The sequence below is a fragment of the Enhydra lutris genome, unplaced genomic scaffold (assembly GCF_002288905.1).
Source record: "Enhydra lutris kenyoni isolate GAN:26980312 unplaced genomic scaffold, ASM228890v2 scaffoldscaffold4, whole genome shotgun sequence".
In the NCBI taxonomy this organism is placed as follows: Eukaryota; Metazoa; Chordata; class Mammalia; order Carnivora; family Mustelidae; genus Enhydra; species Enhydra lutris.
The window spans coordinates 12,076,826-12,090,966 of NW_019154088.1; the positions used below are offsets into that span (position 1 = coordinate 12,076,826).

At 38.1% G+C, this 14,141-nt stretch overlaps 1 protein-coding gene across 8 annotated transcripts in view; it reads right to left on the reverse strand.

The window, feature by feature from the left end:
• LOC111158598 (tumor protein p53 binding protein 1) overlaps window positions 1-14,141 on the reverse strand; it is a 76,160-nt gene that overhangs the window by 17,282 nt on the left and 44,737 nt on the right. For all 8 annotated transcript variants that reach the window (XM_022520774.1, XM_022520743.1, XM_022520753.1 and 5 more), the window contains 4 exons: window positions 11,904-11,961; window positions 9,295-9,387; window positions 5,466-5,949; window positions 1,452-1,604 (listed from right to left, as the gene is read on the reverse strand). In XM_022520774.1, the coding sequence (XP_022376482.1) occupies window positions 1,452-1,604; window positions 5,466-5,949; window positions 9,295-9,387; window positions 11,904-11,961 (788 nt within the window). The remainder of the gene's footprint in view (window positions 1-1,451; window positions 1,605-5,465; window positions 5,950-9,294; window positions 9,388-11,903; window positions 11,962-14,141) is intronic.

The following is a 14,141-nucleotide window of genomic DNA, read 5'->3' on the forward strand; positions in this document are numbered from 1 at the left end:
TGACTCCAGCTCAGGTGATGATCTCAGGGTTCTGGGATCCTGCTCAGCGGGCAGTCTGCTTGTCCCTCTCCCTCTCCCTCTCCCTCTGCCTCTGCCTGCCACTTGTGTTTTCTCGCTCCCTCTCTCTCATTCAAATAAATAACTAAAATCTTTAAAAAAAAAAAAAGTACATCAAATAATAAATTAATGTTACAGTGTAACATTTTAGATTACAGTATTTATAAAAACTATCCATGAAAGCAAATCACTTTTCTAAAGCTGCTAAGTTCCCAGTTTTTCCAAAATAGTAGTAACACCAAAAAAAATTCCACAAATGTAAAACTGAAGATAACATCCGGGATTTTGGTATACAATAAAGAAAGAATACAAGACAATTTCTCAAACTAATGTCAAATCCTTTCTGCTGTGAGAGGCACAATGGCCCATCAATGAACAGCAGCAATAATATGTTCCATTTAATAAACTACATACAAGTTTAATTCTCCCTGAGCTCAACTTCCCGTATGGCTAGCTGGCAGATTTTTAAAAAAGTGCCTGAATAAAGGAAGGAAAGTAAGTAGCTCTTGATCTTATCAATTAATAAAATGGTTCTTAGAAATTAACATATGTACCAAGAATGGTGCCACATCTTTAATTCTAGAAAATGTGTTTACTTTCAGCTAGTATGAGATCTAAACAAAGTCAGTATAATGCTGTCCAGTGTCAATGAATAAATGCCAATATTTTGCCAACACTGGGAATGAGTCCATAATGAATCCTACTAAGAAATAAAGGTGCATTTTTACCAGCAGGTATAACCACACATGAATGGAGACCCAAGAAAGGACACAATGAATAAACATAAACACAAGTGAGAAAACAGCGAGAGGCAATGAGAAAACACATGGAGTAAAGCAGAAGAGTTCTAAAGCTCTTTAAGAGTTTCCAAGGATTAAAAATAATACATAAACTGTACTTATACATGACAGGGATTTACAGAGATTCATCAATCTGTTCTTTACAAAAACTGAAACCATGATGGGACTGGTTAAATAAATGACCAAAGGTCAAACAGTAAGCTCATGGTTGGGAAAAAGAGAACTGAAGACTCTCCTCTTGGGGCGCCTGGGTGGCTCAGTGGGTTAACCCTCTGCCTTCAGCTCAGGTTATGATCTCCAAGTCCTGGGATTGAGCCCCGCATCGAGCCCCACATCGGGCTCCCTGCTCTGCAGGGAGCCTGCTTCCCCCTTCCTCTCTGCCTACTTGTGAGCTCTCTGTCAAATAAATAAAATCTTTAATTAAAAAAAAAAAAAAAAAAAAGACTCTCCTCTTACCAAGTTCTTACATCTTTCTAACAAGACAAAGGAAAACATAAAAGCTAGTTGTACAAGAAAGGTGGGTAGAGGTGGACATGGAGAGCCAGGGAAACTTTTCTACTGAAATTTGCCACATAGACCCAAAGTATGTATTACCTCAGTTACTTTTCTTTCTACTTCTGTTCCATCCACATAATACACATCTGTGATGACACGGGTGACAAGCGTGCGAACCTCACGGATTGTTCTCATGTGGCGATGCAGGACATGGCCATGTGGGGGCTGAGGCATATCAAACTCTTCCTCTCCCTGTGACAGAAAATACGGAACACAAGCATGGGTCTCACTGCAAAAAGAATCATAGATCAATTTCTTCATGATGAGCATTGTTCAGAGTCCATGAATCTAGTGTGATGGATTTTCTAGTTGTTCTGTACTCTACTCACCTATAGATAAGAACAGGGACGGTCTAGCTATACAGCCAGAAACTAGGAAGAGTTTGTAACAGTTTATCACTTAAAATAACCTATTTCTGTCTAAGTCAAAATCATAACATATAGCACTTATATCAAGGATATTTAAGTGAAACTCTGACCCCCATAAAAGTACATTTTAGGTTATAATCCTTCGGATTTTGATGCTGACTTGTCAATCAGTATACAAACTTATACTTGCATCATCTCTTTAAATAAAAGGCATTCTTTAGAACTTTATATTAAGAACAGAGTAATCTATTAATCTCAGTTTTTCCCACATTAGTTACCAAAACTATAGTTTAATTATGCCTAGAACTAGATACAGATTTCTCTCAGAATTAAATATAAAATATTTAATCTGTTTCAAGTAATAATTATAACTTAAGAGCCAAGCTAGTGTCCACAAACAGAAAACATTAATAAATAAGGATTTTGTATTTACTTGTACTATAAAGAATAGTTAAATAGCTTAAATAAACCCTACATTTTTATGCCAACTGTTACATACATGTTTTCTCATTACGCATATACCACATTTGACAGCATCCATGCCCTCCCCCCACCCCCCCCACTGGCTCTCTAATTCTGAGCAGGAGAAAATGCACTTTTTCTCCCACTTCCACACAGTAGACTGATTTTTTTTTAAACAGTCAATGTCAAGGTATCCAAGTCTTTCCAAAGAACTATATATACCACTGCAATGATGATGATCCTGGGTTTTTACTGACCAGTATGGTAGTAATTTACCTAAAACTTTGAGTAATTTTCCTAATTCCCACTCCAACTACATCTTAGGGGTAAAGTATCTACTAAAATGGGTATCTAAATTATGAGGATATAAATAAAACAAAAAGTACAGAAACATAAATCAACTAATTTCTTAAAATACTTTTGTATAGTGCTCGCTTCGGCAGCACATACACTAAAATACTTTTGTATACACAACTCTGGTTAATGGGTGGTCAGAGCTCTGGTCTGTCACAGCTCCATCATCAGGGTGCTGCTGTATCAGAACCATGACAGCCTAGACCTCCTGCCTACACAGGGAGAACCAGGCCCTGGATCACAGAGGTCTTAAAGGTTTCAGGGATACATCAACACTCCCTGTGTTCAGACTTCTCAAGACTTCCTGCATTCTTCCACTAGAAGAGCCAGACAAGATGATCACTTCAAGAGAGACACTTAAAAATAAACATGTCTGGGGCGCCTGGGTGGCTCAGTGGGTTAAGCCGCTGCCTTCGGCTCAGGTCAAGATCTCAGGGTCCTGGGATCGAGTCCCACATCGGGCTCTCTGCTCAGCAGGGAGCCTGCTTCCCTCTCTCTCTCTCTCGCTCTGCCTGCCTCTTTGTCTACTTGTGATCTCTCTCTGTCAAATAAATAAATAAAATCTTTAAAAAAAAATAAAATAAAATAAACATGTCTGATAGAATAAGAAAGGAGGAAAAGAAAGGGGGCAGATGAAAAGAAAGCTATGCTTACTCTCTTCAAACAGTCTTCTGAAAAGAGGTCTCTGTAAAGATAAATAGCTTGATGATCTTAGCATTATAAAAGGAAGATAACAAAATGAAAACAAAACCAAACTTTCTCTTCATTAAAAGCCCGGCTCTAGGCGCACTGGATACAGAAGTGAAATTTTAAGGACTATCTAAGGTAGGCTGCCTATGCTTTTCCCCAGCACTGGCCCAAGTCCTACCCAGAATGCAGTGGATACGAAAACACTGGCACCTGGAAAACCTCCACAGAGCCTTCCTCACTTTCCAACATTCTTCAAAATATAGCACAGCAATGCCGATTTGTTACCGTACCCACCTCATCTGTTAGTAAAATATACAAGAAGTTTACCACTATAACCATTTGTAGGCATACAATTAGTGACATTCATATTCACACTGTTGTGCAAACATCACCATAATCCACCTCCATAATGTCTCACCTTTCCCAAGTGAAACTGTACTTACTCACCACCTAGATTTTCCTAGCACCTTTCTTAGCAGGAAAAATTAGCTCTTAAATATTTAAGTTATTTCACTCTGTATGACACAATAGCAATACAGTATCAGCAGTGGTGTTTAAAATCGTAATAATCAACAGGCAGCAGCAGTAACCAACATATACTGAGCTATCTACTATGTGCCAGGTGTAGTGTTAAGTAAAGGCTTCACGTGCCTTATCTCATTTAATCCTCACAATACTCCTGATAGAAGTGGTCTGACTCCACAGCCTAGGCTTAACCACTCTGGCTCACTGGTTCCTGCTCTCATCATCATGAGATAGGAGCAGAAATTATTTCCCTATTTTACAAAGAAAAAAAAGGAAGACATAATCTAGTGGCTTCAACAAGACTGCTATCTTTAGGATCAAGTTTAACACTTTTTATAAAGATAGAGAAACCACATTATTACATGGCAGACTGTAAACACTTTAATGGTAAAAATAGGTGCAAAATAGGGTCTGATCTATTATAACCTCTATATTCAAAAAGCTATGCTATTTTTAATCTGTACAAACTGATAAAGTCTTAGGTCTCATAGACTGTGTTACCTTGAAAGGCTAATAATATAAACATAATTTCTGGAGTTCCTGGAGAGGCACAGATAAACAGAACAAGACTACACAGGCCATGATTAATAAAGAGAAAAGCAACATAGCATAATGAAAAGAATACCGATTCTGAAGTCAGATATGCTGAGTTCAAATTCCAGTTCTGCCACCTACTGATGGCAAAATCTTGGGCAAGTTACTTAACCTCTCTTCAGCTCGGTTTCTTTACCTGTGAAATGGGAATAATAATACCAACCTCATGGGTTGTCTTGAGCACAATGCTGATACACTTTAGGTGTTCAATAAAGAGGAACTATATTATTTTTATAAAACAAACAACTTGGACAATTAGAACAAGAGGCACATCACTAATGAAGCTTTCCTAGGCAGATTCCAAGTGAAGATAGTCTACAAGAGCAACTGAAAAGGCAATTTAAGCCCTATTAATAACTTCCAAATTTTCCCTGCCATGGAACCCAAATGCCATCTGATGAGATTTTATGAACTTCCTCTTATTTGTTAATAGGTACAGTTCTACCACAGCTTCTTACCCATTCAATTTTTATTACTACCTACACTTCCCAACTCTCTTCCCAAGAACCTGTTGCTCCTCCAGTCTTACTTCCAACAGCCCCAATCCTTTTCCTTCCATTTTATCTAGCTGTAGCCTCTTTCTGCAGTCGTAGTCACCGGAGCACTCCTTCCTCTCTCTCTTACTGTTGTTTCTAATACTGTGGTATCCTTCATGCTTCTCTATCCCTTCTCCTCTGCTCTGTACTCTCTCAAGTTCCTGGGAACCTTGGTGAAATAAACTTGGGAGGGAAGCAATCAGCTCTGAAGCTTGTAAGGGAAGATGAAAAATCGTGGCAAAAAAAGTTAAATGTAGAAGACTAGACTATATTCCTAGCTTTCTTTTCCAATAAAGTCCTACTTGACAAACTCCAACACCGTTTCAGACTACAAACTGGATACAGCTACCCATAATTTTCACTACCCTATCTCTATCCTGGAAAAATTGTTTTTTGTTTTTAATGACTGTTCTGTACAAAACCCTTAAGAATTATCATTAGGTACAAGTACCACATCTTCAATTCTCCAGCAATCCATGAAGTCAAAAAACAGGGCCCCTAAGATAGTCTGTATGTTGTCTCACCTGGCTATGGAGAGACTCTGTATCATCCCCAGGAGCAGTGACTGGTTTTTCACCAGTCCCCCTCTCAGTCTGAACTGTGGCATCTTGTTTTCCAGAATTCTGGTCCACCGTACTGGTCCCCTGTTCACATACATTCTTTACAGTCTGGGTTGCTGCTGAAACAGTTTCTGGAACCCACAGGGAATGCTCTATGGTCTGGATTCCTATGTTATTTTGGCTGGGCCTTTCAATCAAGGCATTACTAGGTTTTTCCTGATTGGTATTCTGGCCTTCTTTCTGGCCTTCTAGCACATCTGTCTCCATTGCTTCCCCTTGAGGACTGGATGGCCCCTGTGTGGCCACCTGCTGGGAGACAGGAGAAGGAGGGTCTTTGACAGGACAACTGGGCTTCATAGGCTGTTGACTCTTCCTGGTCCTTTGTTCACCTTCCAATTTTTCCTTCTCTTCTTCATCTTGAGTACTTGGAAAACTGAGCGAATTCCCCCTAAAAATCAACCATAGGAAGAAGCCATGTCAAGTAAGCAAGTGTGTGTGTCTACTGGCCAAGAGGAGTACACAAATTTGACAATCTGAGAAATGTGGGGAAGGGAGGAAATAAGGTGACTGAGCATATCACCTTACAAAGTTCAACATAATTTCACCTTTTTTTTTTTTTTTTTAAGATATATTTCTTTTAGAGAGAGTGAGAGAGAGAGCACAGTGGGGAGAGGGAGGGAGTCTCAAGCTGAATCTGTGCTGAACCTGACTTGGGACTTGATCTTATCATCCTGAGATCACAATCTAAATCAAAACCAGAAGTCAGTCCCTCAACCACGTGTACCACCTGGGTGCCCCAACCTAACTATACTCTTGAAAAAATAATGGTACATAGGACTATCCCACCATGATGATAAAATAGTCATAAAATTTCTTCCCATCACTAGTTACGAACTCTGAAATCTGACACCAGAAAATAAGGTAAACAGAAAGATGTAAAGCTGAAGTCAAAGTCAATGAAGGCAGTTTAGGATCTACTTCAAAAAAGCTCAATTAGGTCAAGATGTATAGTTTGGTTTTTATTCGTTCTAATGTTCTTAAATGACTCCTAGCAGTCAAGATACTTTCCATTACCTCCTACCCCAACCAATAATTTTAGGGAAAGAAATTTAATTTATACAGCATAGAGTTATAGGTGAGAGTCTAGCTTTGCTAGCTATACTGGTGTATCTTACAACTAACAATTCAAAATGACTTGGTTTCTTAAAGGCATTCTCAAGATACAGCCTACTTCTTTTCATTAGTCTTCCCATTGGGCCATCAGTGACTTATTCACTTATCCCACAAGCATCTGATTAATGTCTCCTCAAACTAGATACCACCAAGCTCTGAGGTGCCTAGGGGCTTTTTTTAGATGTCCTTAACCAGAATAAAAAGACCCAGATTAACTCCAAGTGAGGTTACACAGGAACTTAACATTCATATCTTATTCATCTCTACTTCAAACACCTAACACAGAGCTCATTATACATTAAGTGTTTAATAAATGTACTACGAACAAAAGAATTAATGTTCTCTCCATTAAGAGATTGAGTAATTGTAAAAATCAACTCTCAGATTTAGTAAACTAATTGTATAAATAGCAAATTCATATAGAAAATGCCTATAAACTTTTAACTTTTTGGTAAATTAAAATTCAGTGAGTCATTACACTACAAACAAAACAAGAAACTAATGCATTTTAGGCTACATTAAATGCATAGTAGCCAGAAAAAAGATAAAAGGAATCCATTCTAAACTGACCATGGTATGACCATATCTGGATGTTTCAGTTTGGAGTATCATAGTTTATACGGCATAAACTGAGATACACCTAGAATAGAATAGCCAGTATAATCAAGGATCTAGAAACCATGTCATATGTTGCTGAGAGCATTTGGCCAGAGAAAGATGGAACTAGTCATTGAGAAAGAGAAAGCTGTCTCCAATCTGGAAGGAGCGCTCATCCCTTAAGAACTGAGCTGACAAATACAGGCAGAAAATAGGAAACATGAAGAGCTCTTGGAGAAATGCCCTGCTCTGGATCTTGAATAAGAAAGAGAAAAGTTTCTGAGATGTTTATCTTGTTGAGCTCAGTTTACCAAAACAGGATATTAAAGAGATTTAGAACAGAGGCGTAGTCTCTGTTTGGTGGTCATAGCTTGAGTCCTGTCAGGAACCTCAAATGAATAAGGATATATAACACAATAAAGAAAAGGTAAGAGTAAGAGTCCACCAGGAGACAGAGGAGTAAAACCTACCTCTGAAGAGGTTGTAAGTGACCATATATATTGATTACTTAGCACAGGGCTAGGTACACAGCAGATGCTCAATCAATACTAGTTGAATAAAACAAAGAAATTAAGAAAATTCTATTCATTTTTTCTATGACCTAAATACTCATGTCTGAGTATTTCAGGCAGCGAACATCAATAGCTGAACAACAATGAAAGTCAAAAGCTGGAAGCAAAAGTACTTGATTAACTATTTGAAAAATTCAATTACCACTGTTTCCCACCCTTAAAGAAGCCTACCACATTTTATAGAAGCTGTTTACTTAGGGTAGAACTTCTGAACAAAGGGGTGGCTGGGTGGCTCAGTTGGTTAAGTGTCTTTGGCTCAGGTCATGATCCCAGGGTTCTGGAATCAAGTCCTACATTAGGTTCCTTGCTCACCAGGAAGCCTGCTTCTCCCTCTGCCTGCTGCTCCCCATTGTGAGAATGTGACCTGGGCTATTTGATTCTCAAGAATACCAACAAGCTCACATTTAATAATCAGAATGCTAATAAAAGCACTGACAAAAAAAAAAAAAAAACCCACACTAAACACACACACACACACACACACACACAAATAAATAAAAGCACGGACATATTTCCTTCTGACTATTTATGTCAATAACATTAAAAATTATGCTGCAAATAACATTAGGAACATACCCGCTGACAAAACATTATCCAACTCTCTAATTACAGAATCACTGAACACCACCTAATAATGAAAATACAAGCTTATTTCCATTGCCTTATTTCTTTATACTAAATATGAGAACTATATATCCCAAACAAGATACTCTATTTAAATAGAGAAAAAATACTTTGTAACTCAAAAATTTTTTTTGTTTCAGAGCTATTCTAAGAGATTATGGAATAAAGAAATCAGGCAAATCTTAATTCCATCAAGTACGACAAACTTTAAATTTTGGGGTGAACATCTCAGTTTGCCCTTTGGGAAACTAAAGAAAACTGAAAAGTCTTATTAAAAGCAAACAGTTCTGGGGCGCCTGGGTGGCTCAGTGGGTTAAAGCTTCTGCCTTCGGCTCGGGTCATGGTCCCAGGGTCCTGGGATCGAGCCCCGCATCACGCTCTCTGCTCCGCAGGGAGCCTGCTTCCTCCTCTCTTTCTGCCTGCCTCTCTGCCTGCTTGTGATCTCTATCTGTCAAATAAATAAATAAAATCTTTAAAAAAAATAAATAAAATAAAAGCAAACAGTTCCAAAACTAAGAAAAAAGGCGTGATTTTGAAAATATAGAACTAGATTTTTTTTAGAATGATATATTTTCATAAATTTATGAAGACTGAATCATTTCAAATTGACAGAATAAGTAAATCAAGATGAAAACTTATACCTATAAAATATTAAATAAAATTTCTCACAACATCTCATTTATAAATCCATCTAGAATATGTCACAATCCCTCAGATAAAAATGTAAGCTCAAATTCACAAAATGGTAGCAATGTACATTCTAGATTTTGGTACCAATCATTCTGCAAATCAATACGACTCAAAAGAGCTATGAAAATAATGCTCACCTCATGGGCACAGAGGAAGGATTCTGACTTCGAGCCTCATCATCTTGTTGGGCTTCACAAACACAGCTAAACACAGACACAGTCTTCGGAGAACTAAGATAATAAAGCAATACTGGGTTAGTATGGAAAGGGAAAGTACCTCTGGCGATTATCCTTTTTAGGCACAAAGGGAATAAAATCCTTGCTCTGTATCCCAAACCACCTTATACCAAAATACCCTTCATACTTGTTTCAAATTAGCACAGTTAAAAACTCCCAAAAAGATTCACAGGAAATAAGATGGGACAGAGGACTGTATCAAATACCAAAAAGATGCAATCAGCAAAGTCCAAACTTTAGTACTCTATAGAACAAACAACTCAGTTTCTTCAACAAATAAATTGCTAGGGGGAAAAGGGGGGTGTGTGGCGGGGGAAAAGATCCCAATAGAACAATGAATCATGGAACACTACATCAAAAACTAATGATGTACTGTATGGTCACTAACATAACACACACACACACACACACAAAAGGACATAATCAGATCTGATGAGACAGATCAAATCAAATTTTAACTTAAGAGACATAGTATGTGGACCTTGTTTGGATCTTGATTTAACCATGTAAAAAAACCTTTTATGAGGCAATCAGAGAAATCTGAACACTGAACTTTTTTTTTTTCAAGGAATCACTGCCAATTTTAGAAGTATTATCATAGCACTGTGGTCAAGTTCAAAATAAAAAATCCTTATTCTTTAGAAATAGCAGTGAGATATTTATAGATAAAATGAGATACGCTGGAATTAGCTTCAAAATAATCCAGTGAGGGTGAGTGTGATGGAAGTATTTATAAATGAACCAAGACAATGAGTTAGTAATTTTTGACACTGGGTGGTGAATACATATTGGTGCATTCTACTATTCTTTCTACTTCTGTATATACTTGAAGCCTTCAATAATGAAATGTTTAAGAGAAAAAGAAGATAACAGCAAGTAATCTGAACAGAGCCCAATTAACAGATGACACTTTATAACAGTGGTACTGATTCACCTAAATGCAAAAGAAGCAATTATTTAAAATATTCAAGCAGAGGGGTGCCTGGGTGCTCAGTGGGTTGAGCCTCTGCCTTGGACTCAGGTCGTGGTCTCAGGGTCCTGAGATCGAGACCCCCCATCGGGCTCTCTGCTTGGCGGGGAGCCTGCTTCCCCTCCCCCTCTGCCTGCCTTTCTGCCTGCTTGTGATCTCTGTCAAATAAAGAAGGTCTTTTAATAGATAGATAGATAGATAAAATATCCAAGCACAGCTTACTTAAATGATTTCTACGGTGAACCTAACTGTAAAGTGAATAGTCAAAGACTTTTAAAATCTAGATTCTCATATACACAATTTCCTTAACAACAGTACCAATGAATTTCATCTCATTCTCTGACTCCCCAATACCCCCATCCTCCAAACTGAAGTCTTACCCTTATTTTTCATCCCTCCATTTGGCACAAAAGGTTCAACAACACATTGTTCCCTCTTAATGTGCACATGCACAGACTAATGACAAGTCATGTCTGATATATAATTATGTTAAAACCTAAGCAAGTGTATACTTCCATTTTCTTTAACTTGTTAACATTAAAGAGTCTTTAACTGAGTAAGGCCCCTCAACTGCTTATCTTTCAGATTAAATATGCAAGAGCCCAGAGAACCATCTCTCTAAAACAGAATTGAGTATAGATCAAAAGGATTTACATGTGGGTCAGAAACTTGCAACTGAGGGTCAAATTTAATCCACAGACATGTTCTATTTGACCCAACAAGCAAGGATTTTATTTTAAAAATCCAGCTTTCTCTTTAAAAGTATAAAGGTCTGCCGACAGTAAGTTTGCACTCTTGCACGGTAATAACCAGCTGGAGTTGAACAGGGGCACATATTCAAATGGGACACACATTCAGCCAGCCAACGTCCTTAATACTCTATGCTCTGGCACCTGGCCTGCTTTACTTATTTACTGTACTTGCCAAGCCCCATTTAAGAATCCTCACCTATATTTCACCAACGACTGCTGCTAGTATGTTCATGCTGGATGACTCATGCTATAAACCAACGAAACAGTTCTATTCTCCCAGCCACCAGATGGCAAAGCTTACCACAAGAGCCTCAGGATGGGGTCAAACTCATCCTCCAAGCATTACAGCATTCATGACAAAGCAAAAATTAACAGTTCAACACAGTAGTGTAGTTGGCAGGCAGAAGAGAAAATGGCCTGAGGTTGCAGCTGAGTCAGGAATCTTTGAAGGAACAAGGTCTAAGGCTAGCTCTTATTAAACCCTTTATTACCTTACCAATAAGCAGCAATAACCTCTCTCATCAACAGGAAAAAGAAAAAAGGTACTCCCACATGAACAAAAGGAAGAAAGAGAAACACCTTTAAATATCTTAGTTCTAAGGACAGTAAAAGCTTTATTAGACTGAAAGTATTAGTAAGACAGCCTACGTTAGATTCAACACATGGCTAAATCCTTTCTGCTGGAGTTTCATTTTAAGTTTTTTCCCCTATCAATAAATCATCTTCTCCTTATTACCAGAGTGGCTTTGTATATTAAACTCCTCTAAATAGCAACCAGCTCTGGTTACCTGGCAACAGCCTCAGCAACAGCAGTAGATCCATTTTTTCTTTCACCAGTTGTAGGCTCTGAATAAAAACAAAAGCAAGGACAGAAAGTAAAGAGAAACAGAATTCAGTTAGTACCACACTTAAAAACTTGCTCTACTAATAACTGCAACAAGTGACAAAAAGAGGTAAGAATAAGTGAACAAAGATTTATCATTTAATGGTACAAGTTTTTCTCACTTGCGCCAAATCAATTTTCTTTCAAACCTCCTACAGAAGACAGTTTGTCCAGAAATACACTATAATGAATTACTAAACAGTGACATGTAAAAATGACAAACTACTCCTGAATCAATTGCTCTCTTCTCATACAAGATGTATAAAATTTATGTAAAAAAAAATTTTTTTCAGGGCGCCTGGGTGGCTCAGTTGATTAAGCTGCTGCCTTTGGCTCAGGTCAGCATCTCAGGGTCCTGGGATCCAGTCTCACATCAGGCTTCCTGCTCAGAGGGGAGTCTGCTTCTCCCTCTCCCTCTGCTGTTCCACCTGCTTGTACTTTTTCTCTCATTTTCTCTCTCAAATAAGTAAAATTTTTTAAAAAATACAAAATTTAAAACAAAACTAAAATTTAGGTTAAAAAGTCTTAAACTGATGCACAAAATTTTATCTTTTTTGATGCACAACTTTTAAATAGTGGGCAGTTTTACTAGAATCCAAAACAGACAGTACTCAAGTTCTTCCCAAAGTGCCTTTGCGACAGATACTCAAAATACAAAACACAATTTCAAGAAAGAATCTCTAGCAAAGAATTAAGGGTGATACTGAAAAAAATCCCATATTCTCAAACCAATGTTACTAATGCCAAAGGATTAAAATTTGCTCATGTGCAATTTATTCCAGCCTTAGAGAAAATAGCAAATATTTTTAAACATTTCTAAAGCATTTATGACTGGACATAGTCTAAACAAAGTGGGAGTTAAAACGTTAGTGGTTAGAGCCCTGGCTCTGAAACAGAAACCTGGCTCAGGCCCTGGCTCCAGCATTTAGTAGTCCAACCTGGGAATACACTCCATCTTCTGAGTCAGTTTCCTCATCTAGAAGACAGAGATTAAACAGAACCAACCTCACAGATTTGTCGTGAGGATGAAAAGAGTTTAAAACTGAAAGTACGGTGCTTGCCTGATACAATGCTCCTGGTATCAAGAAAGGCAGTATTATCATCCAGAACGTTAGCTCCATTTAAGATCTTCCCAGTTATAATTTCAAATCTAAAGATTCAGTCTTTAAAAAAAGCAGGGGGTAGGGGAGGAGAACCTGGCTGGCTAAGTCAGTAGAGCACATGACTCCTGATCTCTGGGCTGTGGGTTCAAGCCCCATGTCGAATGTAGAAAATACTTAAGAATAAAATCATTAAGGGGCGCCTGAGTGGCTCAGTGGGTTAAAGCTTCTGCCTTTGGCTCAGGTCATGATCCCAGGGTCCCAGGATGGAGCCCTGCATCGAGCCCCACATCGGGCTCTCTGCTCAGAGGGAGCTTGCTTCCCTTCCTCTCTTCTCTGCCTGCCTCTCTGCCTACTTGTGATCTCTGTCAAATAAATAAATAAAAATCTTTTTAAAAAAAATAAATAAAATCATTAAAAAATATAAATAAAGGTTCAAGGCTACCACATACTCTCTTGATAGACCCCACTTGATATTAGATATAATAAAAATGGAAACATGTAATACTTTAATTTCTGAGTAGTAAGATTCAAATTACTAAGCACTGAAAAGCAGAATAGCAATGTAATTCAGACCCAGACTTCTGGTTCTTAAAACGACTGTTGTTTTTTAATTTTTTAAAAAGATTTATATATTTGGGGGGGGAGCGAGCATGTGTGCACAGGGTGTGGGGGGAATAGGGGCAACAGGAGAGGGAGACAGAATCTCCAACAGACTTCCCACTGAGCACATAGCCCAATATTGAGCTTGATGTAACGACCCTGAGACCATAACCTAAGCTGAAACAAAGAGCTGGATGCTTAACCAAATGAACCACCAAGGCACCCCATTTTTGTTTTGCTTTATTTTTTTAATAATTTATTTTTTTAAGGAATCTCTACGTTGAATCCACAACCAACACAGGGCTTGAACTTACAACCCCAAGATCAAAGAGTCGCACGCTCTTCCAACTGAACCAGCCATGCACTCCTGTTTCTTAAAACTACTTTGAATTCGGGCTATTCTATTTACTAGGCATTCGACTTTAGGAAAGCTGCTGTCT